The following is a 26,600-nucleotide window of genomic DNA, read 5'->3' as shown; positions in this document are numbered from 1 at the left end:
CAGACTCTCTGATCCAGAGAGACTTACAGTAGTGAGTCATTTAGCAGACTCTCTGATCCAGAGAGACTTACAGTATTGAGTCATTTAGCAGACTCTCTGATCCAGAGAGACTTACAGTATTGAGTCATTTAGCAGACTCTCTTATCCAGAGAGACTTACAGTATTGAGTCATTTAGCAGACTCTCTTATCCAGAGAGACTTACAGTAGTGAGTCATTTAGCAGACTCTCTTATCCAGAGAGACTTACAGTAGTGAGTCATTTAGCAGACTCTCTTATCCAGAGAGACTTACAGTAGTGAGTCATTTAACAGACTCTCTTATCCAGAGACTCTTACAGTAGAGAGTCATTTAGCAGACTCTCTATCCAGAGAGACATACAGTAGTGAGTCATTTAACAGACTCTCTGATCCAGAGTCACTACAGTAGTGAGTCATTTAGCAGACTCTCCTATCCAGAGAGACTTACAGTAGTGAGTCATTTAGCAGACTTTCTTATCCAGAGAGACTGACAGTAGTGAGTCATTTAACAGACTCTCTTATCCAGAGACTTACAGTAGTGAGTCATTTAGCAGACTCTCCTATCCAGAGAGACTTACAGTAGTGAGTCATTTAGCAGACTCTCTGATCCAGAGCCACTACAGTAGTGAGTCATTTAGCAGACTCTCTTATCCAGAGCCACTACAGTAGTGAGTCATTTAACAGACTCTCCTATCCAGAGAGACTTACAGTAGTGAGTCATTTAGCAGACTCTCTGATCCAGAGCCACTACAGTATTGAGTCATTTAGCAGACTCTCTTATCCAGAGAGACTTACAGTATTGAGTCATTTAGCAGACTCTCTGATCCAGAGAGACTTACAGTAGAGAGTAATTTAGCAGACTCTCTTATCCAGAGAGACTTACAGTAGTGAGTCATTAAGCAGACTCTCTTATCCAGAGAGACTTACAGTAGTGAGTCATTAAGCAGACTCTCTTATCCAGAGAGACTTACAGTAGTGAGTCATTTAGCAGACTCTCTTATCCAGAGAGACTTACAGTAGAGAGTCATTTAGCAGACGTTCTTATCCAGGGCAACTTCCAATCAGTGCATTCCACTAACGTAGGTAAAACAACCACATACGATTGTAAAGTAAAACCTGAGGCCTTCTTCAAACCAGCCGGTACGTGGAAAACCATTGCTATTAAGACTAGAGGTGCCATCAACAGATCTAAGTGCATCAGCCATGTTACCTGATGGATCCAGCCAGGAGAGGGTTAAATGCATAGAGCCAGTCGTGCATCTCCTTGTCGTTGCTGGCTTGGAGCAGTATCCCGCGGTGCTCAGTGCACACAGCAAACGCGTTTGGTGTCTGGGGAGAAACACACAGAGAAAGTACAGTAGTGTTAAAACCAGCCAGCTTCTGAAAGGAAAGCTTCTCTTTGTGTTTTTACCACAGGGAGGAAAAACGTCTGTCTTTTCAAATACTGTAGGTATACTTTACACAGAGTGTACAAAACATTAGGTACACCTTCCTAATATTGAGTTGCACCCCCTCTTTTTGTTCTCAGGAAAGCCTCAATTCAATCAGGGCGTGGACTCTACAAGGTATGTTGTCAGGTAAAGTTATCTAAAGGTATGTTGTCAGGTAAAGTTATCTAAAGGTATGTTGTCAGGTAAAGTTATCTAAAGGTATGTTGTCAGGTAAAGTTATCTAAAGGTATGTTGTCAGGTAAAGTTATCTAAAGGTATGTTGTCAGGTAAAGTTATCTAAAGGTATGTTGTCAGGTAAAGTTATCTAAAGGTATGTTGTCAGGTAAAGTTATCTAAAGGTATGTTGGCAGGTAAGGTTATCCAAAGGTATGTTGTCAGGTAAAGTTATCTAAAGGTATGTTGTCAGGTAAAGTTATCTAAAGGTATGTTGTCAGGTAAAGTTATCTAAAGGTATGTTGTCAGGTAAAGTTATCTAAAGGTATGTTGTCAGGTAAAGTTATCTAAAGGTATGTTGTCAGGTAAAGTTATCTAAAGGTATGTTGTCAGGTAAAGTTATCTAAAGGTATGTTGTCAGGTAAAGTTATCTAAAGGTATGTTGTCAGGTAAAGTTATCTAAAGGTATGTTGTCAGGTAAAGTTATCTAAAGGTATGTTGTCAGGTAAAGTTATCTAAAGGTATGTTGTCAGGTAAAGTTATCTAAAGGTATGTTGTCAGGTAAAGTTATCTAAATGTATGTTGTCAGGTAAAGTTATCTAAAGGTATGTTGTCAGGTAAAGTTATCTAAAGGTATGTTGTCAGGTAAAGTTATCTAAATGTATGTTGGCAGGTAAAGATGTCAGGTAAAGTTATCTAAAGGTATGTTGTCAGGTAAAGTTATCTAAAGTTATGTTGTCAGGTAAAGTTATCTAAAGTTATGTTGTCAGGTAAAGTTATCTAAAGGTATGTTGGCAGATAATGGTGTCAGGTAAAGGTGTGTAAAGGTATGTTGGCAGGTAAAGTTATCTAAAGGTATGTTGGCAGGTAAAGATGTCAGGTAAAGTTATCTAAAGGTATGTTGTCAGGTAAAGTTATCTAAAGGTATGTTGGCAGGTAAAGTTATCTAAAGGTATGTTCAGGTAAAGTTATGTAAAGGTATGTTGGCAGGTAAAGTTATCTAAAGGTATGTTGGCAGGTAAAGTTATCTAAAGGTATGTTGTCAGGTAAAGTTATCTAAAGGTATGTTGTCAGGTAAAGTTATCTAAAGGTATGTTGTCAGGTAAAGTTATCTAAAGGTATGTTGGCAGATAATGGTGTCAGGTAAAGGTGTGTAAAGGTATGTTGGCAGGTAAAGTTATCTAAAGGTATGTTGGCAGGTAAAGTTATCTAAAGGTATGTTGTCAGGTAAAGTTATCTAAAGGTATGTTGGCAGGTAAAGTTATCTAAAGGTATGTTGGCAGGTAAAGTTATCTAAAGGTATGTTGGCAGGTAAAGTTATCTAAAGGTATGTTGGCAGGTAAAGTTATCTAAAGGTATGTTGGCAGGTAAAGTTATCTAAAGGTATGGTGGCAGGTAAAGTTATCTAAAGGTATGTTGGCAGGTAAAGTTATCTAAAGGTATGTTGGCAGGTAAAGTTATCTAAAGGTATGTTGTCAGGTAAAGTTATCTAAAGGTATGGTGGCAGGTAAAGGTGTCAGGTAATGGTGTCAGGTAAAGGTGTGTAACGGTGTGTCGGCAGGTAATGGTGTCAGGTAAAGGTGTGTAAAGGTGTGTCGGCAGGTAATGGTGTCAGGTAAAGGTGTGTAAAGGTATGTTGGCAGGTAAAGGTGTCAGGTAATGGTGTCAGGTAATGGTGTCAGGTAAAGGTGTGTAACGGTGTGTCGGCAGGTAATGGTGTCAGGTAAAGGTATGTAAAGGTATGTTGGCAGGTAATGGTGTCAGGTAATGGTGTCAGGTAAAGGTATGTAAAGGTATGTTGGCAGGTAAAGGTGTCAGGTAATGGTGTCAGGTAATGGTGTCAGGTAAAGGTGTGTAACGGTGTGTCGGCAGGTAATGGTGTCAGGTAAAGGTGTGTAACGGTGTGTCGGCAGGTAATGGTGTCAGGTAAAGGTGTGTAAAGGTGTGTCGGCAGGTAATGGTGTCAGGTAAAGGTGTGTAAACGTGATGTACCTTCAGCATGGCCTGCTGGTCCTCGCTGTACTCGACATGGGCAGAGGAGAGGTTGAGGATGGCTCTCTCCACGCTGTCTCTCTCTGTATTGTAGATATAGACGTATGGACGTCTCACCACTACATAGCGCTTCACCCAGCCGTTGCTATGAGGCTCCAGGAAATGCAGGTAGCCCTTCTTTGACACGATGGGGCTGGTGGAAAGACCAAGTACATTACACGTGTAACTACACTTGACGAGATCCAATCTAGAAGGCACAAGACTCACGTTGAAATTAGAGTAGCCAAGCTTAACCTAGAGTATTAATGCCGACCAGAAACCCCGTTTGTTCTGCCAGAAAAGTCAAGATCAAGACTCAAATGCTAACGGAGGCTGGTGTTGAAGAATTACTTTCAGTGTGAGCAGTTCTTATTTTTTCGAGTTGATATGCCTTTCCAACGCTGTATCCATTAAGGACTATTGAGTTGAGAACACCCGTTATTAACTCAGCCGGGTACTGTACATGATTGTCAATGTATTTGATTTGGTCAGTTCGACCACTTTTAATGATAAACCTCTGGAGCCATAAAACACTGACTCATTCAGTCAATCTATCAATCAATCAATCAATCAATCAATCAATCAATCAATCAATCGATCTCTGGAGCCATAAAACACTGACTCATTCAGTCAGTCAGTCAATCACTCGGCAGGTAGTCTAGTGGTTAGAGCGTTGGACTAGTAACCGAAAGGTTGCAAGATTGAATCCCAGAGCTGACAAGGTACGAATCTGTTGTTCTGCCCCTGAACAAGGCAGTTAACCCACTGTTCCTAGGTCAGTTAACCCACTGTTCCTAGGTCAGTTAACCCACTGTTCCTAGGCCGTCATTGAAACTAAGAATTTGTTCTTAACTGACTTGACTAGTTAAAAAAAGGTACAAAAAATCTATCTTTGGAGCCACTCACCTGACCCGGATCTCCTGGATGTCTGGTACGAAGCGGCGTTCCCTGGGCTTAACCTCCGGGGGTGCGACCCCACTGGGGCCAGGGGACATCTTGACCTCACTGTCCCGTTGTGAGCAGTCAGGGTTGGGACTGGCGCAGCGGGAACGAGGCGTGGGTGTTCTGGGGGGGGGGGGGCAAACAGAAAGAGGAGATGAGTAAGACGGAGCACATGCAGAACGGCTAAGATGGGGGCTCAAACCACCGTCGCCAGGGGGGTACATGTGGTTTGGGGTTGGGAGCATTAACGCTACCCCAGACCCCTGTTCAGTCTGTCTTCGGACCATAGTTCAGTGTTGCTGAAGCAGCCATGTCCAGACCTTGGGACTATAAAGGTTCTATCTGCAAAAAACAAGATGATTCTCAAGATAATTGGCTTTACATTTCTGAACCCTGGTTGGTTTGAACGGTGTCAGTAACTCTTATCTTGTATTTAACTTAACAACATGAATTGGGGTATTTAGCAGTGGTGTAAAGTACTGAAATAAAAATATTTTAAAGTACTACTTAAGTACTTTTTTGGGGGGGTCTGTATTTTACTATTTATATTTTTTTGGCAACTTTCACTTTCACTTCCTAAAGAAAAGTATGTACTTTTTACAACATACATTTTCCCTGACACCCAAAAGTACTCATTACAGGATGCTTATCAGGACAGAAAATCTGTCTAATTTGTGTACTCACTAAACAGAGAACATCCCTGGTCATCCTTACTGCCTCTGATCTGGAGGACTCACTAAACAGAGAACATCCCTGGTCATCCCTACTGCCTCTGATCTGGTGCACTCACTAAACAGAGAACATCCCTGGTCATCCCTACTGCCTCTGATCTGGAGGACTCACTAAACAGAGAACATCCCTGGTCATCCCTACTGCCTCTGATCTGGAGGACTCACTAAACAAAGAACATCCCTGGTCATCCCTACTGCCTCTGATCTGGAGGACTCACTAAACAGAGAACATCCCTGGTCCTCCCTACTGCCCCTGATCTGGCGGACTCACTTAACAGAGAACATCCCTGGTCATCCCTACTGCCTCTGATCTGGAGGACTCACTAAACAGAGAACATCCCTGGTCATCCTTACTGCCTCTGATCTGGAGGACTCACTAAACAGAGAACATCCCTGGTCATCCCTACTGCCTCTGATCTGGAGGACTCACTAAACAGAGAACATCCCTGGGCATCCCTACTTCCTCTGATCTGGAGGACCCACTAAACAGAGAACATCCATGGTCATCCCTACTGCCTCTGATCTGGAGGACTCACTAAACAGAGAACATCCCTGGTCATCCCTACTGCCTCTGATCTGGTGCACTCACTAAACAGAGAACATCCCTGGTCATCCCTACTGCCTCTGATCTGGAGGACTCACTAAACAGAGAACATCCCTGGTCATCCCTACTGCCTCTGATCTGGTGCACTCACTAAACAGAGAACATCCCTGGTCATCCCTACTGCCTCTGATCTGGAGGACTCACTAAACAGAGAACATCCCTGGTCATTCCTACAGCCTCTGATCTGGAGGACTCACTAAACAGAGAACATCCCTGGTCATCCCTACTGCCTCTGATCTGGAGGACTCACTAAACAGAGAACATCCCTGGTCATCCCTACTGCCTCTGATCTGGAGGACTCACTAAACAAAGAACATCCCTGGTCATCCCTACTGCCTCTGATCTGGAGGACTCACTAAACAGAGAACATCCCTGGTCCTCCCTACTGCCCCTGATCTGGCGGACTCACTTAACAGAGAACATCCCTGGTCATCCCTACTGCCTCTGATCTGGAGGACTCACTAAACAGAGAACATCCCTGGTCATCCCTACTGCCTCTGATCTGGTGCACTCACTAAACAGAGAACATCCCTGGTCATCCCTACTGCCTCTGATCTGGAGGACTCACTAAACAGAGAACATCCCTGGTCATTCCTACAGCCTCTGATCTGGAGGACTCACTAAACAGAGAACATCCCTGGTCATCCCTACTGCCTCTGATCTGGAGGACTCACTAAACACACACGCTTCGTTTGTAAATGATGTTTGAGTGTTGGAGTAAGAAAAATGTGCTGTCTGGTTTGAAATCATTTATACTTTTATTTTTTTATACTTCAGTATATTTCAGCAATTACATACTTTTAATACTTTCTTTTGATACTTAAAACCAAATACTTTTAGACTTAGATACTTTTACTCAAGTAGTATTTTACTGGGTGACTCTCACCTTTAACTGAGAGTCACCTGGGTACTCCACCACTGGTATTCAGAGTATAAGAACATTGAACAAAACAAGGCTAATAACTCCATTTTGTTCACGTTATGTCAAGAGTGTCTCTTACGAGAGTGTTACTACTGACCTGAGCCCTTCGGACTTGGGGTAGCATCCCTCCACCAGTGAGGGGCATGTCGAGGAGGGGGTGAGGGTGTTGAGGGCCGTGGCAGAGGTCGACTCCCTCAGCAGAGTCACTGACATCTCAGACAGCTGGAAACACACACACACACACACACAGACACACACACACACACACACACACACACACACACACACACACACACACACACACACACACACACACACACACACACACACACACACACACACACGCACACACACACACACACACACACACACACGCATAAACAGCATGTCTACAAAAAGCTCACTGAGAACAATGAAAACATGTCATTTATCTACTCATAGTTTCCTCAAATGGAAGTAACTTGAAACAGGATAGAGACATGGAAACCCATCATAGTAAAGTGACACAGGAAGGAAGTCTACCTTGCTTTCACTGGCGCTGACACACACGTGGCTGTACTCTCTGTTGAAGGAGTGGGAGAGCAGCCGAAGACACTGGTGGACGAGAGATAGAGAGTGCTTTACATTTCAGAGCAACAAAAAAATGTTTACTCAGAGATGTTATTAACTGGGACACACGAGCAAGAATGGGAATATTCGAGGAACAATAGTAACTAACTTCTAACAAGTTTTTAAACGTTTTTTAAAGAAGACAGACACTGACCTTAATGGCGAGCTCCCTCTGCCTCTCATTGGGGGCATCAACAGTGGGACTGAGGCTGAGACCCTCAGAGGGTTGAGGGGACTCACTCTGCTCCTCAGCTACACAGGACAACAACCCCTCCTGGCCCAGCAGCAGGGTGGACTCTAACTTCTCCCTCAGGAGCAGACGGTGTCTCGTCTTCTCCACCTGTAGAGGAACAACCGGACATAACATCACGAGTAATACAACTGAGGGGATATGAACCCGTGTTCTGTCTCTCTCCTGTCCAAAACCTCACCGTGTTCTGTCTCTCTCCTGTCCAAAACCTCCACATTGACTCTGTACCGTAATACCCTGTATATAGCCTCCACATTGACTCTGTACCGTAACACCCTGTATATAGCCTCCACATTGACTCTGTACCGTAATACCCTGTATATAGCCTCCACATTGACTCTGTACCGTAACACCCTGTATATAGCCTCCACATTGACTCTGTACCGTAATACCCTGTATATAGCCTCCACATTGACTCTGTACCGTAACACCCTGTATATAGCCTCCACATTGACTCTGTACCGTAACACCATGTATATAGCCTCCACATTGAATCTGTACCGTAACACCCTGTATATAGCCTCCACATTGACTCTGTACCGTAACACTCTGTATATAGCCTCCACACTGACTCTGTACCGTAATACCCTGTATATAGCCTCCACATTGACTCTGTACCGTAACACCCTGTATATAGCCTCCACATTGACTCTGTAACACCTGTAACACCCTGTATATAGCCTCCACATTGACTCTGTACCGTAACACCCTGTATATAGCCTCCACATTGACTCTGTACCGTAACACCCTGTATATAGCCTCCACATTGACTCTGAACCGTAACACCCTGTATATAGCCTCCACATTGGCTCTGTACCGTAACACCCTGTATATAGCCTCCACATTGACTCTGTACCGTAACACCCTGTATATAGCCTCCACATTGACTCTGTACCGGTATCCCCTGTATATAGCCTCCACATTGACTCTGTACCGTAACACCCTGTATATAGCCTCCACATTGACTCTGTACCGTAACACCCTGTATATAGCCTCCACATTGACTCTGTAACGTAATACCTTGTATATAGCCTCCACATTGACTCTGTAACGTAATACCTTGTATATAGCCTCCACATTGACTCTGTACCGTAACACCCTGTATATAGCCTCCACATTGACTCTGTACCGTAACACCCTGTATATAGCCTCCACATTGACTCTGTACCGTAATACCTTGTATATAGCCTCGACCTTGACTCTGTACCGTAATACCCTGTATATAGCCTCCACATTGACTCTGTACCATAACACCATGTATATAGCCTCCACATTGACTCTGTACCATAACACTCTGTATATAGCCTCCACATTAACACAACAAAAATGTGGAATAAACCCAGGAGTAGGAATATTCTGTGAAGGCTCTGTGTAGGGGTGTAGGTTGTAGTACCACATACCTCCTGCAGAAGGCTGAGTTTCTCCAGCTCCCACTGGTGGTCCAGGATGAGGCTGTCACTGCGAGGCCTCCACCCAGCCAGGTTCTCCTCCCCGCGGACGTACGCCACCGAGGTGTCCAGCACCCGTCGACGTCTCCTCTGCATACCTGGGGGTCAGGAAAGGTCAAGGGTCAAGGGTGAAGGAGTGATACAGCTTAATTGAGGGGATCTGTTTGAGCAAGGCAAGGCAGAATCAGTCATCTTGATCAGGAAATGAGTCGTTTTTCCGGATGCTAGGGGATTTGTGGATCAGTCATTATTTTCAGTCTGACTGCAATGTTGTCTATCTCAAATACGCACAAATACACACATAGACAGTGAGGGGAGGCAATGGAAAAAGTGTCTCACCTGGACTCCCATGATCGGCCAGGTGACATAGGCTGACCTCGTACACACCTGTCACCCGGTTACTGCAGAGAGAGTGAGAAAGACCGATAACAGACACAGCTAAGGGGGTTGTTTCCATTGATTTCACCGTCATCTTTCAGGAATGCAACAGAAGCAAAGAATGTTTCTGTTAATGATAATGAGATGTTCAACTCACCCCTCCACTGCCCTCAGGCTTCCTGTGCCAAACAGGTTTCGGATGGAGCGGGAGGCCGGGAGTTTAGCGTCTCGAGAGTAGAACACCATGCAGAAATCTTTGGTTATGACTGTTGGCTGGGTGCAGTTCTCCATCTAATGAAAGGAACAGTTTTTAAAGCTCATCTCTCTGCTTCTTACATCATAACATCAGATACAGTCAGTAAGTCCAGATACAGTCAGTAAGTCCAGATACAGTCAGTGAAGTCCAGATACAGTCAGTAAGTCCAGATACAGTCAGTTAAGTCCAGGTACAGTAAGTCCAGATACAGTCAGTAAGTCCAGATACAGCCAGTTAAGTCCAGATACAGCCAGTAAGTCCAGATACAGTCAGTAAGTCCAGATACAGTCAGTAAGTCCAGATACAGTCAGTAAGTCCAGATACAGTCTGTTAAGTCCAGATACAGTCAGTAAGTCCAGATACAGTCAGTAAGTCCAGATACAGTCTGTTAAGTCCAGATACAGTCAGTTAAGTCCAGATACAGTCAGTAAGTCCAGATACAGTCAGTAAGTCCAGATACAGTCTGTTAAGTCCAGATACAGTCAATGAAGTCCAGATACAGCCAGTGAAGTCCAGATACAGCCAGTTAAGTCCAGATACAGCCAGTTAAGTCCAGATACAGCCAGTAAGTCCAGATACAGTCAGTTAAGTCCAGATACAGTCAGTTAAGTCCAGATACAGTAAGTCCAGATACAGTCAGTAAGTCCAGATACAGTCAGTTAAGTCCAGATACAGTCAGTGAATTCCAGATACAGTCAGTAAGTCCAGATACAGTCAGTTAAGTCCAGATACAGTCAGTTAAGTCCAGATACAGTAAGTCCAGATACAGTCAGTAAGTCCAGATACAGTCAGTTAAGTCCAGATACAGTCAGTGAATTCCAGATACAGTCAGTAAGTCCAGATACAGTCAGTTAAGTCCAGATACAGTCAGTTAAGTTCAGATACAGTAAGTCCAGATACAGTCAGTAAGTCCAGATAGAGTCAGTGAATTCCAGATACAGTCAGTAAGTCCAGATACAGTCAGTTAAGTCCAGATACAGTCAGTTAAGTCCAGATACAGTCAGTAAGTCCAGATACAGTCAGTAAGTCCAGATACAGTCAGTTAAGTCCAGATACAGTCAGTAAGTCCAGATACAGTCAGTTAAGTCCAGATACAGTCTGTTAAGTCCAGATACAGTCAGTTAAGTCTCCAGATACAGTCAGTTAAGTCCAGATACAGTCAGTTAAGTTCAGATACAGTCAATGAAGTCCAGATACAGTCAGTGAAGTCCAGATACAGCCAGTTAAGTCCAGATACAGCCAGTAAGTCCAGATACAGTCAGTTAATTCCAGATACAGTCAGTTAAGTCCAGATACAGCAAGTCCAGATACAGTCAGTAAGTCCAGATACAGTCAGTTAAGTCCAGATACAGTCAGTGAAGTCCAGATACAGTCAGTAAGTCCAGATACAGTTAAGTCCACAGTCAGTGAATTCCAGATACAGTCAGTAAGTCCAGATGCAGTCAGTTAAGTCCAGATACAGTCAGTTAAGTCCAGATACAGTCAGTTAAGTCCAGATGCAGTCAGTTAAGTCCAGATACAGTCAGTTAAGTCCAGATACAGTCAGTTAAGTCCAGATACAGTCAGTAAGTCCAGATACAGTCAGTTAAGTTCAGATGCAGTCAGTTAAGTCCAGATGCAGTCAGTTAAGTCCAGATGCAGTCAGTTAAGTCCAGATGCAGTCAGTTAAGTTCAGATACAGTCAGTTAAGTCCAGATACAGTCAGTTAATTCCAGATACAGTCAGTTAAGTCCAGATACAGCAAGTCCAGATACAGTCAGTAAGTCCAGATACAGTCAGTTAAGTCCAGATACAGTCAGTGAATTCCAGATACAGTCAGTAAGTCCAGATACAGTCAGTAAGTCCAGATACAGTCAGTGAATTCCAGATACAGTCAGTAAGTCCAGATGCAGTCAGTTAAGTCCAGATACAGTCAGTTAAGTCCAGATACAGTCAGTTAAGTCCAGATGCAGTCAGTTACAGATACAGTCAGTGAATTCCAGATACAGTCAGTAAGTCCAGATACAGTCAGTTCCAGATACAGTCAGTGTCCAGATACAGTCAGTAAGTCCAGATACAGTCAGTTAAATCCAGATACAGTCAGTAAGTCCAGATACAGTCAGTTAAGTCCAGATGCAGTCAGTTAAGTCCAGATGCAGTCAGTTAAGTCCAGATGCAGTCAGTTAAGTCCAGATACAGTCAGTTAAGTCCAGATACAGTCAGTTAAGTCCAGATAGCAGTCTGACAGCGTAGATCCTTAACTCCTGCTCACAGTTTAAACAGTCTGACAGTTTGATCGTGTGGAGAAAAAAAACTGTTGTGGTTCCATTGTTCTAAAATCTGAAATGCAACTGACAAAATCAATCAATTTGAGAAGACTCAAAATCAGTCAATGAGAAGTGAAGATTTTCTCAGCAGGTCTTTGTGGATTCAGTGTTACCTATAGATAGTCAGGAAGGATCACGTAGAGGTACAGTGTAACTGTAGAACTATATGTGTTTGTGCCTCTGTGGCTCAGTTGGTAGAGGGTGGTACTTGCAATGTCATGGGTTCGATTCCCACTTGTGCAACCCATATGAAAGCCGATTTGGATTAAAAGCGCCTGATAAATGGAATATATTGTATTATTAACTGTATAATTAATGTTTTACCTCTAGGTAGGCCGACAAGGTCATGTAGATCTTTTCTCCGTAAGGAGTGACCCGGTTCAGGAGGAGGGAGTTATGCATGGCGCTGTCCCAGGCAGCCTCGAAGCGATAGAATGTCCTGATGGAGGGAGGAGACGAGTTAACCATGAAGAGAGAGATCCTTGTCTGAACGCTGACACATAGTGGTCTCTGGTCTGTCTGTCTCTGATAAACACTACTTCCAAACAGAAAACCTACTGTATTGTTTTTCCGAAAAGTCGTGTTGGTACATGTTACAAATATCTGAAAATGGTTTACTTTATTGAGCGGATTATTGAGAGGATATATTGTAACAATTTAGAGGTTTTCTTAGGAACAGCTACAAGTTATTGCTACTGTATGTCTGATGCAATAGCATTGGGCTAGTTAGCATTAGTGGTAATAGCATTGTGTTAGTTAGCATTAGTGGTCGCATGCTAGTTAGCATTAGTGGTACTAGCATTGTGTTAGTTAACATTAGTGGTAATAGCATCGTGTTAGTTAGCATTAGTGGTACTAGCATTATGTTAGTTAGCATTAGAGGTAATGACATCTTGTTAGTTAACATTAGTGGTAATAGCATTGTGTTTGTTAGCATTAGTGGTAATAGCATTGTGTTAGTTAACATTAGTGGTAATAGCATCGTGTCAGTTAACATTAGTGGCAATAGCATCGTGTTAATTAGCATTAGCGGTAATTGTGTTAGTTTGCATTAGTGGTAATGGCATTTTGTTAGTTAGCGTTAGTGGTAATAGCATTGTGTTAGTTAGCATTAGTGGTAATTGTGTTTGTTAACATTAGTGTTAATAGCATCATGTTAGTTAGCATTAGTGGTAATGGCATCGTTTTAGTTAACATTAGCGGTAATAGCATTGTGTTAGTTAGCAGTAGAGGTAATAGCATTGTGTCAATTGGCATTAGTGGTAATAGCATCATGTTATTTAGCATTAGTGGTAATAGCTTCATGTTATTTAGCATTATGGTAATAGCATCATGTTAGTTAGCATTAGTGGTAATGGCATTGTGTTAGTTAGCATTAGTGGTAATAGCATTGTGTTAGTTAGTATTAGTGGTAATTGTGTTTGTTAACATTAGTGTTAATAGCATCATGTTAGTTAGCATTAGTGGTAATGGCATCGTTTTAGTTAACATTAGCGGTAATAGCATTGTGTTAGTTAGCAGTAGAGGTAATAGCATTGTGTCAATTAGCATTAGTGGTGATAGCATTGTGTTAGTTAGCATTATGGTAATAGCATCATGTTTGTTAGCATTAGTGGTAATGGCATTAGTGGTAATAGCATTAGTGGTGATAGCATTGTGTTAGTTAGCATTATGGTAATAGCATCATGTTAGTTAGCATTAGTGGTAATTGTGTTAGTTAGCATTAGTGTTAATAGCATCGTTTTAGTTAACATTAGTGTTAATAGCATCGTGTTAGTTAATATTCGTGATAATAGCATTGTGTTAGTTAGCATTAGTGGTAATAGCATTGAGTTAGATAGCATTAGCTTAGCGAAGAAAAACCAAACCCTGATCCTCCTAGACATTTTCTCTGTCAGGAATATGTAACCTACAGTTCATGTGTGGCTAAATGCTACTGAGAGAAGGTATTGTTTGATTGCAAGATTAAATTAACAACATAGTTTATTTTTCTTTTTTAAACACACCTCCAATAAAGACATTTGGGGATAAAGACAGTAAATAGCATGCAACAGAACCCTTCAGACGTGGGTCATCTCACAATAAATACCATGAGGAACGATGACTTGATCAGCACAGAACGAAATAAAGAAAGGCTGATGAGAGACCAACAGATGAGAGGAGGGGAGGAGGGGAGGAGAGGAGAGGAGGAAATGATAGGAGGACAAAACAGGACAGGGATGAGGAGAAATACCTATGGTCTATTCCCAAGGAGATGCTTTGAGAAGGGAGGAAAGAGAACCGGGAAAACAATGAAAGGTGAGAGTCAGCAAGAGAGTCTGGTGTGGTTGTGAGCATTGTTGTGATCGAGAGTGACAGGACAGGTGTGTTTCCCCCCTAGCCTGGAACCAGAGCTGTTTGTGCAGTCTTGTCAACTGGGACCAGACTATATTTCCCTTCCATTACCTACAATATGTTGCTCTCTTGACCACAATCATGATCAGTGTGTGAACTCAATCAGTGAACACATCTGATTTCAACACCAGAACACTTTACATCGTGTCTGTTCTAGAACAACTTAATAACAATGGACCGATATTCCCACAGGGAATGCAATATTACTTCTGTGTTCTATAGAATTCTGTGAATGTGTTCAATGGAATTCTGTGAATGTGTTCTTTGGAATTCTGTGGATGTGTTCTTTGGAATTCAGTGAACGTGTTCTATGAAATTCTGTGGATGTGTTCTTTGGAATTCTGTGAACGTGTTTGTTCTATGAAATTCTGTGAATGTGTTCTATGGAATTTTGTGGAAAGAACCCACAAGATCGGTATCATGATATCTTCACTCAGTTTAGTTGTCATCCACCTCATCTCAACCCCATAGAGAAACACAAACATTACAGTGCTCTCATCTCAACCCCATAGAGAAACACAAACATTACAGTGCTCCATCTAATTATGTGATCTAGACCTCCAGTTGTAATCTGTAGGGGTGGTAAATTACATCTCCCAGTTCTCATCCAATGGTGAGAGGTTCAATATAACATACTCCCTGTTGTATTTCATTTCGTAGATAATATGCAGATCCATGTCCTCGTGCTATTTACCCCGTAGAGACACATACTGAATCATAAAACACGGGACGATGAAATACACAGATAGTGTTCTACTGAATTCTGTGATCTACCCCTCTAGTTTTCATCTGTTGGAAGCATCTTCTAGTTCTCATTGAACGGTGAAGCTATTAGTATAGTCAGCAAGCACAGATCCCGCATCCTCATGCTCTCTACCCCATAGAGATATTAACTATCGTTCAAAAGATGACAAGAAACTGCCCTGATAGCTAGCAACAATGACAAGAAACTGCCCTGATAGCTAGCAACAATGACAAGAAACTGCCCTGATAGCTAGCAACAATGACAAGAAACTGCCCTGATTCTGAATGGCCAGACAGCTAGCAACAATGACAAGAAACTGCCCTGATAGCTAGCAACAATGACAAGAAACTGCCCTGATAGCTAGCAACAATGACAAGAAACTGCCCTGAAACTGCCCTGATAGCAACAATGACTAAACTGCCCAGACAGCTAGCAACAATGACAATAAACTGCCCTGACAGCTAGCAACAATGACAATAAACTGCAACAATGACAATAAACTGCCCTGACAGCTAGCAACAATGACAATAAACTGCCCTGACAGCTAGCAACAATGACAATAAACTGACAATAAACCCTGACAGCTAGCAACAATGACAATAAACTGCCCTGACAGCTAGCAACAATGACAATAAACTGCCCTGACAGCTAGCAACAATGACAATAAACTGCCCTGACAGCTAGCAACAATGACAATAAACTGCCCTGACAGCTAGCAACAATGACAATAAACTGCCCTGACAGCTAGCAACAATGACAATAAATGACAGCTAGCAACAATGCCTGACAGCTAGCAACAATGACAATAAACTGCCCAATGACAATAAAGCTAGCAACAATGACAATAAACTGCCCTGACAGCTAGCAACAATGACAATAAACTGCCCTGACAGCTAGCAACAATGACAATAAAGCTGACAGCTAGCAACAATGACAATAAACTGCCCTGACAGCTAGCAACAATGACAATAAACTGCCTGACAGCTAGCAACAATGACAATAAACTGCCCTGACAGCTAGCAACAATGACAATAAACTGCCCTGACAGCTAGCAACAATGACAATAAACTGCCCTGACAGCTAGCAACAATGACAATAAACTGCCCTGACAGCTAGCAACAATGACAATAAACTGCCCTGACAGCTAGCAACAATGACAATAAACTGCCCTGACAGCTAGCAACAATGACAATAAACTGCCCTGACAGCTAGCAACAATGACAATAAACTGCCCTGACAGCTAGCAACAATGACAATAAACTGACAGCTAGCCTGACAATAAAGCGAGCAACAATGACAATAAACTGCCCTGACAGCTAGCAACAATGACAATAAACTGCCCTGACAGCTAGCAACAATGACAATAAACTGCCCTGACAGCTAGCAACAATGACAATAAACTGCCCTGACAGCTAGCAACAATGACAATAAACTGCCCTGACAGCTTCCCCTGCAGTTCTTGATGTCTTGTTTTAGCTAGTTTCACCTTGTTCTTGATGTCTTGTTTTAGCTAGTTTCACCTTGTTCTTGATACCATGTCTTGTTTTAGCTAGTTTCACCTTGTTCTTGACACCATGTCTTGTTTTAGCTAGTTTCATCTTGTTCTTGATGTCTTGTTTTAGCTAGTTTCACCTTGTTCTTGATACCATGTCTTGTTTTAGCTAGTTTCACCTTGTTCTTGATGTCTTGTTTTAGCTAGTTTCACCTTGTTCTTGATGTCTTGTTTTAGCTAGTTTCACCTTGTTCTTGATACCATCTCTTGTTTTAGCTAGTTTCATCTTGTTCTTTACCATGTATATATAATAATATAATAATATATAATGCCTTGTTCTTGATACCATGTCTTGTTTTAGCTAGTTTCACCTTGTTCTTGATGTCTTGTTTTAGCTAGTTTCACCTTGTTCTTGATGTCTTGTTTTAGCTAGTTTCACCTTGTTCTTGATACCATCTCTTGTTTTAGCTAGTTTCATCTTGTTCTTGATACCATGTCTTGTTTTAGCTAGTTTCACCTTGTTCTTGATGTCTTGTTTTAGCTAGTTTCATCTTGTTCTTGATACCATCTCTTGTTTTAGCTAGTTTCACCTTATAATATATATAATAATATAATAATAATAATATATATAATATAATAATATATATTATAATAATAATATATGCCATTTAGCAGACGCTTTTATCCAAAGCGACTTACAGTCAGTCATGTGTGCATACATTCTACGTATGGGTGGTCCCGGGAATCGAACCCACTACCCTGGCGTTACAAGCGCCATGCTCTACCAACTGAGCTACAGAACCTTGTTCTTGATGTCTTGTTTTAGCTAGTTTCACCTTGTTCTTGACACCATGTCTTGTTTTAGCTAGTTTCATCTTGTTCTTGATACCATGTCTTGTTTTAGCTAGTTTCACCTTGTTCTTGATACCATGTCTTGTTTTAGCTAGTTTCACCTTGTTCTTGATACCATGTCTTGTTTTAGCTAGTTTCATCTTGTTCTTGATGTCTTGTTTTAGCTAGTTTCATCTTGTTCTTGATACCATGTCTTGTTTTAGCTAGTTTCATCTTGTTCTTGATGTCTTGTTTTAGCTAGTTTCATCTTGTTCTTGATACCATGTCTTGTTTTAGCTAGTTTCATCTTGTTCTTGATGTCTTGTTTTAGCTAGTTTCATCTTGTTCTTGATACCATGTCTTGTTTTAGCTAGTTTCATCTTGTTCTTGATGTCTTGTTTTAGCTAGTTTCACCTTGTTCTTGATGTCTTGTTTTAGCTAGTTTCACCTTGTTCTTGATACCATGTCTTGTTTTAGCTAGTTTCACCTTGTTCTTGATACCATGTCTTGTTTTAGCTAGTTTCATCTTGATCTTGATGTCTTGTTTTAGCTAGTTTCATCTTGTTCTTGATACCATGTCTTGTTTTAGCTAGTTTCATCTTGTTCTTGATACCATGTCTTGTTTTAGCTAGTTTCATCTTGTTCTTGATGTCTTGTTTTAGCTAGTTTCATCTTGTTATTGATACCATGTCTTGTTTTAGCTAGTTTCATCTTGTTCTTGATGTCTTGTTTTAGCTAGTTTCATCTTGTTCTTGACACCATGTCTTGTTTTAGCTAGTTTCATCTTGTTCTTGATGTCTTGTTTTAGCTAGTTTCATCTTGTTCTTGATACCATGTATTGTTTTAGCTAGTTTCATCTTGTTCTTGATGTCTTGTTTTAGCTAGTTTCATCTTGTTCTTGATACCATGTCTTGTTTTAGCTAGTTTCATCTTGTTCTTGATACCATGTCTTGTTTTAGCTAGTTTCATCTTGTTCTTGATGTCTTGTTTTAGCTAGTTTCACCTTGTTCTTGATACCATGTCTTGTTTTAGCTAGTTTCATCTTGTTCTTGATAACATCTCTTGTTTTAGCTAGTTTCATCTTGTTCTTGATACCATGTCTTGTTTTAGCTAGTTTCACCTTGTTCTTGATGTCTTGTTTTAGCTAGTTTCATCTTGTTCTTGATGTCTTGTTTTAGCTAGTTTCACCGTATTCTTGATACCATGTCTTGTTTTAGCTAGTTTCATCTTGTTCTTGATAACATGTCTTGTTTTAGCTAGTTTCATCTTGATCTTGATAACATGTCTTGTTTTAGCTAGTTTCACCTTGTTCTTGATACCATGTCTTGTTTTAGCTAGTTTCACCTTGTTCTTGATACCATGTCTTGTTTTAGCTAGTTTCAGCTTGTTCTTGATACCATGTCTTGTTTTAGCTAGTTTCATCTTGTTCTTGATGTCTTGTTTTAGCTAGTTTCACCTTGTTCTTGATACCATGTCTTGTTTTAGCTAGTTTCACCTTGTTCTTGATACCATGTCTTGTTTTAGCTAGTTTCTTGATGTCTTGTTTTAGCTGTTTCATCTTGTTCTTGATACCATGTCTTGTTTTAGCTAGTTTCACCTTGTTCTTGATACCATGTCTTGTTTTAGCTAGTTTCATGTCCTAGTTTCACCTTGTTCTTGATACCATGTCTTGTTTTAGCTAGTTTCATCTTGTTCTTGATGTCTTGTTTTAGCTAGTTTCATCTTGTTCTTGATGTCTTGTTTTAGCTAGTTTCATCTTGTTCTTGATGTCTTGTTTTAGCTAGTTTCACTTGTTCTTTATTCTTCACCTTATTCTTGTTTTATACCATGTCTTGTTTTAGCTAGTTTCATCTTGTTCTTGATACCATGTCTTGTTTTAGCTAGTTTCACCGTGTTCTTGATACCATGTCTTGTTTTAGCTAGTTTCATCTTGTTCTTGATGTCTTGTTTTAGCTAGTTTCATCTTGTTCTTGATGTCTTGTTTTAGCTAGTTTCACCTTATTCTTGATACCATGTCTTGTTTTAGCTAGTTTCATCTTGTTCTTGATAACATGTCTTGTTTTAGCTAGTTTCACATTGTTCTTGATACCATGTCTTGTTTGAGCTAGTTTCATCTTGTTCTTGATAACATGTCTTGTTTTAGCTAGTTTCATCTTGTTCTTGATAACATGTCTTGTTTTACCTAGTTTCACCTTGTTCTTGATACCATGTCTTGTTTTAGCTAGTTTCACCTTGTTCTTGATACCATGTCTTGTTTTAGCTAGTTTCACCTTGTTCTTGATACCATGTCTTGTTTTAGCTAGTTTCATCTTGTTCTTGATACCATGTCTTGTTTTAGCTAGTTTCATCTTGTTCTTGATACCATGTCTTGTTTTAGCTAGTTTCATCTTGTTCTTGATACCATGTCTTGTTTTAGCTAGTTTCACCTTGTTCTTGATGTCTTGTTTTAGCTAGTTTCATCTTGTTCTTGATGTCTTGTTTTAGCTAGTTTCACCTTGTTCTTGATACCATGTCTTGTTTTAGCTAGTTTCACCTTGTTCTTGATACCATGTCTTGTTTTAGCTAGTTTCATCTTGTTCTTGATACCATGTCTTGTTTTAGCTAGTTTCACCTTGTTCTTGATGTCTTGTTTTAGCTAGTTTCATCTTGTTCTTGATGTCTTGTTTTAGCTAGTTTCATCTTGTTCTTGATGTCTTGTTTTAGCTAGTTTAATCTTATTCTTGATACCATGTCTTGTTTTAGCTAGTTTCACCTTATTCTTGATAACATGTCTTGTTTTAGCTAGTTTCACCTTGTTCTTGATGTCTTGTTTTAGCTAGTTTAATCTTATTCTTGATAACATGTCTTGTTTTGAGGTGCTTTGACTGATTTCACGTCAGTGATAACATGGCAAAAAAAATTGCTAGCTAACCAACAACTGTAATGATGTATTTGAGGGACAACAAGTGCTCATTGTGCAAATGTATTTATGTTTTCAATAAACATTTGGAGGAAAAAATATAGTTTACATGTTGTCAACAATCTAAGGCCAATCCCGTCTGTTTTGACCAATAGTTGAGCACGCTTCAGTTTTGTTGCTAAACAACCAACCAACCCTATATCCCCAGTTCTCATCCATCCCCACTGTAGGGGATGAAACATCTCCCAGTTCTCATCCATCCCCACTGTAGGGGATAAAACATCTCCCAGTTCTCATCTATCCCCACTGTAGGGGATAAAACATCTCCCAGTTCTCATCTATCCACACTGTAGGGGATGAAACATCTCCCAGTTCTCATCCATCCCCACTGTAGGGGATGAAACATCTCCCAGTTCTCATCCATCCCCACTGTAGGGAATGAAACATCTCCCAGTTCTCATCACTTCACATGGCTTCAGATGAAACAGAACCATCTTCCACTCTCCTTCTCCTCCACCTCCTCTCCTTCTCCTCTACCTCCTCTCCTTCTCATCCACCTCCTCTCCTTCTCATCCACCTCCTCTCCTTCTCCTCCACCTCCCCCTCTCCTTCTCCTCCTCCTCTACCTCCTCTCCTTCCTCCTCTACCTCCTCTCCTTCTCCTCTACCTCCTCCCATTCTCCTCTACCTACTCTCATTCTCCTCTACCTCCTCCTCTACCTACTCTCCTTCTCCTCTCCTTCTCCTCCACCTCATCTCCTTCTCCTCCACCTCCTCTCCTTCTCCTCTACCTCCTCTCCTTCTCCTCCACCTCCTCTCCTTCTCCTCCACCTCCCCCTCTCCTTCTCCTCCTCCTCTACCTCCTCTCCCTCCTCTCCTTCTCCTCTACCTCCTCTCCTTCCTCCTCTACCTCCTCTCCTTCCTCCTCTACCTCCTCTCCCTCCTCTCCTTCTCCTCTACCTCCTCTCCTTCCTCTACCTCCTCTCCTTCCTCCTCTACCTCCTCCCATTCTCCTCTACCTACTCTCATTCTCCTCTACCTCCTCCTCTACCTACTCTCCTTCTCCTCTCCTTCTCCTCCTCCACCTCCTCTCCTTCTCCTCTACCTCCTCTACTTCTCCTCAACCTCCTCTCCTTCTCCTCCTCCTCCTCCTCTATCTCCTCTCCCTCCTCCTCTACCTCCTCTCCTTCCTCCTCTACCTCCTCTCCTTCTCCTCCACCTCCTCTCCTTCTCCTCCACCTCCTCTCCTTCTCCTCCACCTCCCCTCTCCTTCTCCTCCTCCTCTATCTCCTCTCCCTCCTCTCCTTCCTCCTCTACCTCCTCTCCTTCCTCCTCTACCTCCTCTCCTTCCTCCTCTACCTCCTCCCATTCTCCTCTACCTACTCTCCTTCTCCTCTCCTTCTCCTCCACCTCCTCTCCTTCTCATCCACCTCCTCTCCTTCTCCTCCACCTCCTCTCCTTCTCCTCTACCTCCTCTCCTTCCTCCTCTACCTCCTCCCATTCTCCTCTACCTACTCTCCTTCTCCTCTCCTTCTCCTCCACCTCCTCTCCTTCTCATAGACCTCCTCTACTTCTCCTCCACCTCCTCTCCTTCTCCTCTTCTCCTCCACCTCCTCCTCTACCTCCTCCCATTCTCCTCTACCTACTCTCATTCTCCTCTACCTCCTCCTCTACCTACTCTCCTTCTCCTCTCCTTCTCCTCCACCTCCTCTCCTTCTCATCCACCTCCTCTCCTTCTCCTCCACCTCCTCTCCTTCTCCTCCACCTCCCCCTCTCCTTCTCCTCCTCCTCTACCTCCTCTCCCTCCTCTCCTTCTCCTCTACCTCCTCTCCTTCCTCCTCTACCTCCTCTCCTTCCTCCTCTACCTCCTCCCATTCTCCTCTACCTACTCTCATTCTCCTCTACCTCCTCCTCTACCTACTCTCCTTCTCCTCTCCTTCTCCTCCTCCACCTCCTCTCCTTCTCCTCTACCTCCTCTACTTCTCCTCAACCTCCTCTCCTTCTCCTCCACCTCCTCCTCCTCCACCTCCTCCTTCTCCTCCACCTCTCCTCTCCTCTCCTCCTCCTCTCCTTCTCCTCCTCCTCTATCTCCTTCCTCTCCTTCCTCCCTCCTCTCCTCCTTCCTCCTCTACCTCCTCTCCTTCCTCCTCTACCTCCTCCCATTCTCCACCTCCCCCTTCTCCTCCACCTCCTCTCCTTCTCCTCTCCTTCTCCTTCTCCTCCTCTATCTCTCCTCCTCCTCCCTATCTCCTCTCCCTCCTCCTCCTTCCTCCTCTACCTCCTCTCCTTCCTCCTCTACCTCCTCTCCTTCCTCCTCTACCTCCTCCCATTCTCCTCTACCTACTCTCCTTCTCCTCTCCTTCTCCTCCACCTCCTCTCCTTCTCATCCTCCTCCTCTCCTTCTCCTCCACCTCCTCTCCTTCTCATAGACCTCCTCTACTTCTCCTCCACCTCCTCTCCTTCTCCTCATCTCCTCCACCCCCTCCTCTACCTCCTCCCATTCTCCTCTACCTACTCTCATTCTCCTCTACCTCCTCCTCTACCTACTCTCCTTCTCCTCTCCTTCTCCTCCACCTCCTCTCCTTCTCATCCACCTCCTCTCCTTCTCCTCCACCTCCTCTCCTTCTCCTCTACCTCCTCTCCTTCTCCTCCACCTCCTCTCCTTCTCCTCCACCTCCCCCTCTCCTTCTCCTCCTCCTCTACCTCCTCTCCCTCCTCTCCTTCTCCTCTACCTCCTCTCCTTCCTCCTCTACCTCCTCTCCTTCCTCCTCTACCTCCTCCCATTCTCCTCTACCTCCTCCTCTACCTACTCTCCTTCTCCTCTCCTTCTCCTCCTCCACCTCCTCTCCTTCTCCTCTACCTCCTCTACTTCTCCTCAACCTCCTCTCCTTCTCCTCCACCTCTCCTTCTCCTCCTCCTCCTCTATCTCATCTCCCTCCTCCTCTACCTCCTCTCCTTCCTCCTCTACCTCCTCTCCTTCTCCTCCACCTCCTCTCCTTCTCCTCCACCTCCTCTCCTTCTCCTCCACCTCCCCCTCTCCTTCTCCTCCTCCTCCTCCTCCTCTATCTCCTCTCCCTCCTCTCCCTCCTCTCCTTCCTCCTCTACCTCCTCTCCTTCCTCCTCTACCTCCTCTCCTTCCTCCTCTACCTCCTCCCATTCTCCTCTACCTACTCTCCTTCTCCTCTCCTTCTCCTCCACCTCCTCTCCTTCTCATCCACCTCCTCTCCTTCTCCTCCACCTCCTCTCCTTCTCCTCTACCTCCTCTCCTTCCTCCTCTACCTCCTCCCATTCTCCTCTACCTACTCTCCTTCTCCTCTCCTTCTCCTCAGCCTCCTCTCCTTCTCCTCCACCTCCACTCCTTCTCATAGACCTCCTCTACTTCTCCTCCACCTCCTCTCCTTCTCCTCTTCTCCTCCACCTCCTCCACCTCTTCACCTTCTCCTCCACCCACCTCTCCTTCTCCTCCACCTCCTCTCCTTCTCCTCCCCCCTCTTCTTCACCTATGCCCCCTCTCCTACTCCCTCTCTCCTCCACCCAGCTCTTCTTCACCTCCCCTCCTTCTCCTCCCTCTACTTCTCCTCCAATCCCTCTCCTTATTTAGTCAATACATTGATACACGAGGTCTTCCCATCAGCAAATGATCACACATTGAAACCAGTTATAACTAGTTATGTTCCTGGCCCGCCACCAAGCACGACCTTAAATCTGAAAAAGCTCATCCAAGCCGAGAAATGTAAGAGGAAACTAATGTTTCTTTAGGCCATTAAAAAGAGGCAAAAATCACATGATTCAGACGTTGAGAGCCGTCCGTTGGCTTATGACGACCTGGTGGGAAATCTAGTGGTGTGTCTGTCAGAGGAGAGAGGAACGGAGAGGTACTGAACAGCTGTTATATCGTGGGAAGCATTTTACTGTTAAGTCTACACCTGTTGTTTATGAAGCATGTGGCAAATAACATTAGATTGTATTTGAATAGCTGCTGTAGTGGAGTTGTGTCTATGGACCTAGAGGAGCTATGGCCCACTGGGATCACCATTGGGTATTCTCCTTCCATCCTTTCAACTTCTAACTACTGACCTCGCTGCTCACGCACACACAGGCGCGCGCACACGCACGCACACACTCACACACACACACGCGCGCACGCACACACACACACACGCACGCACGCACGCACACACACACACACACGCACGCACGCACGCACATACACACACACACACACGCACACACACACGCACGCACACACACACGCGCGCACGCACGCACGCACACACACACACACACGCGCACGCACACGCACGCACACACACACACACACACACACACACACACACACACACACACGCACGCACACGCACGCACACACAATCATGTACACACACACACAATCATGTACACACGCACACGCAATCATGTACACACACACACACACAATCATGTACACACACACACACACACACACACACACACACAAACACACAACACACACACACACACACACACACACACACACACACACACACACACACACACACACACACACACACACACAGCAAGTAGCGAGCGGAAAGACTTAGTAGAGAGTCTGCATCCTCAATGGCACCCATATACCCTCTTTAAGGCACTACCCATAGGGGCTCTGGTCAAATATATTGCACTATATAGGGAATAGGGCTCCATTTGGGACACCCTCCCAGTGATTGAGTTAGGGGAAAGAGCTACTGCTGATGTAATGGTTACAGGATTACAGTTGAAGTGTCTGAAACAACCACCGCCTTAGCCTGCCAGCCAGGATACTGTAAACGAGGGTCCGTATGAACGTCAAGTCTTCAGTAATACTGAGTAATCCCTACTGGAACACAGTTTCCCTTGCTGCCCAGAGAGCTCCTTCCCGTCGCTGGGATCTGATGGGACTCATGGTCTGCATCTCAAATGGTACCCTATTTTCTCTTTAGGGCACTACCCATAGGGCTCTGGTCTAAAGTAGTGCACTATAATAGGGAATAGGGTTCCATAGGGCTCTGGTCTAAAGTAGTGCACTATAATAGGGAATAGGGTTCCATAGGGCTCTGGTCTAAAGTAGTGCACTATAATTAGTGTTCCATAGGGGCTCTGGTCTAAAGTAGTGCACTATATATAGGGAATAGGGCTCTGGTCTAAAGTAGTGTACTATATAGGGAATAGGACTCTGGTCTAAAGTAGTGCACTATATATAGGGAATAGGGCTCTGGTCTAAAGTAGTGCACTATATAGGGAATAGAGGCTCTGGTCTAAAGTAGTGCACTATTTAGGGAATAGAGGCTCTGGTCTAAAGTAGTGCACTATTTAGGGAATAGGGCTCTGGTCTAAATTAGTGCACTCTATATAGGGAAGAGGGCTCTGGTCTAAAGTAGTGCACTATATATAGGGAATGGGGCTCTGGTCTAAAGTAGTGCACTATATATAGGGAATAGGGCTCTGGTCTAAAGTAGTGCACTATATATAGGGAAGACGGCTCTGGTCTAAAGTAGTGCACTATATAGGGAATAGGGCTCTGGTCTAAAGTAGTGCACTATAATAGGGAATAGGGTGCCATTTGAGATGAACCCATAAGGTAGAGGAAGATACTCTCAGTTCCCAGGGATGTGATGATAGGAGGAGGGACATAGCCTGGTCCCAGATCTGTTTGTGTTGTCTTGGAAGGACGTGGTTTTAAAGTTGTTGTTGAGATGTGATGGGAGGAGGGACACCGTGTTACAGTCCTGGAGTCCTGGGGTAGCTAGCTATATGCGGCTCCTGGGGGAGGCTACACTCTGTGCTGTTTTCATGGAAAAGAATAGATTGTATTCTGGTATTACTTTCTTTCAGCATGGTTCTCCAGCGTAACACAGTAGTGAAATATGAACAACCAAAAATGTATTTCATTAGTAAGATACTATCAGCTTATTGATGTCTATTTCTAAAGCCTTGAGTGTGTTTTTTGGAAGATATCGATGACATAACTTTATACAAAAGCTTAAAATTATTTTGGACCTCCTTACAATGTTTCCATGTTTATTTTTGAAAATATATATTTTTTATCAATGCTATAACCCTTTAAGCAGGACACACAAAATGAAAATCAGGATCGTTACTGCCCCCTAGTGGTCATTGCAGAGGT

At 43.2% G+C, this 26,600-nt stretch overlaps 1 protein-coding gene and 1 long non-coding RNA gene across 28 annotated transcripts in view; one reads left to right on the top strand and one right to left on the bottom strand.

Annotated features, from left to right (window-relative positions):
• The window catches only part of LOC118380532 (kinesin-like protein KIF1A), a 201,121-nt gene that overhangs the window by 3,433 nt on the left and 171,088 nt on the right, over positions 1–26,600 (bottom strand). For 24 of the 27 annotated variants that reach the window (XM_052475533.1, XM_052475543.1, XM_052475536.1 and 21 more), the window contains 10 exons: positions 12,423–12,537; positions 9,694–9,827; positions 9,498–9,559; positions 9,111–9,256; positions 7,615–7,800; positions 7,374–7,445; positions 6,949–7,073; positions 4,559–4,717; positions 3,614–3,806; positions 1,228–1,346 (listed from right to left, as the gene is read on the bottom strand). In XM_052475533.1, the coding sequence (XP_052331493.1) occupies positions 1,228–1,346; positions 3,614–3,806; positions 4,559–4,717; positions 6,949–7,073; positions 7,374–7,445; positions 7,615–7,800; positions 9,111–9,256; positions 9,498–9,559; positions 9,694–9,827; positions 12,423–12,537 (1,311 nt within the window). Of the gene's footprint in view, positions 1–1,227; positions 1,347–3,613; positions 3,807–4,558; positions 4,718–6,948; positions 7,074–7,373; positions 7,446–7,614; positions 7,801–9,110; positions 9,257–9,497; positions 9,560–9,693; positions 9,828–12,422; positions 12,538–14,331; positions 14,356–26,600 lie in introns of all 27 variants that reach the window. The other 3 variants (XM_052475537.1, XM_052475553.1, XM_052475559.1) reach the window with 1 other exon arrangement.
• On the top strand, positions 1,606–2,788 carry LOC127910716 (uncharacterized). Its single transcript, XR_008075927.1, has 3 exons — positions 1,606–1,806; positions 1,863–2,182; positions 2,640–2,788. It is a non-coding gene; the product is annotated as an uncharacterized LOC127910716 (long non-coding RNA).

Source organism: Oncorhynchus keta, chromosome 22 (assembly GCF_023373465.1).
Source record: "Oncorhynchus keta strain PuntledgeMale-10-30-2019 chromosome 22, Oket_V2, whole genome shotgun sequence".
NCBI classification, from domain to species: domain Eukaryota; kingdom Metazoa; phylum Chordata; class Actinopteri; order Salmoniformes; family Salmonidae; genus Oncorhynchus; species Oncorhynchus keta.
This window is presented reverse-complemented; position numbering and strand designations above follow the sequence as displayed.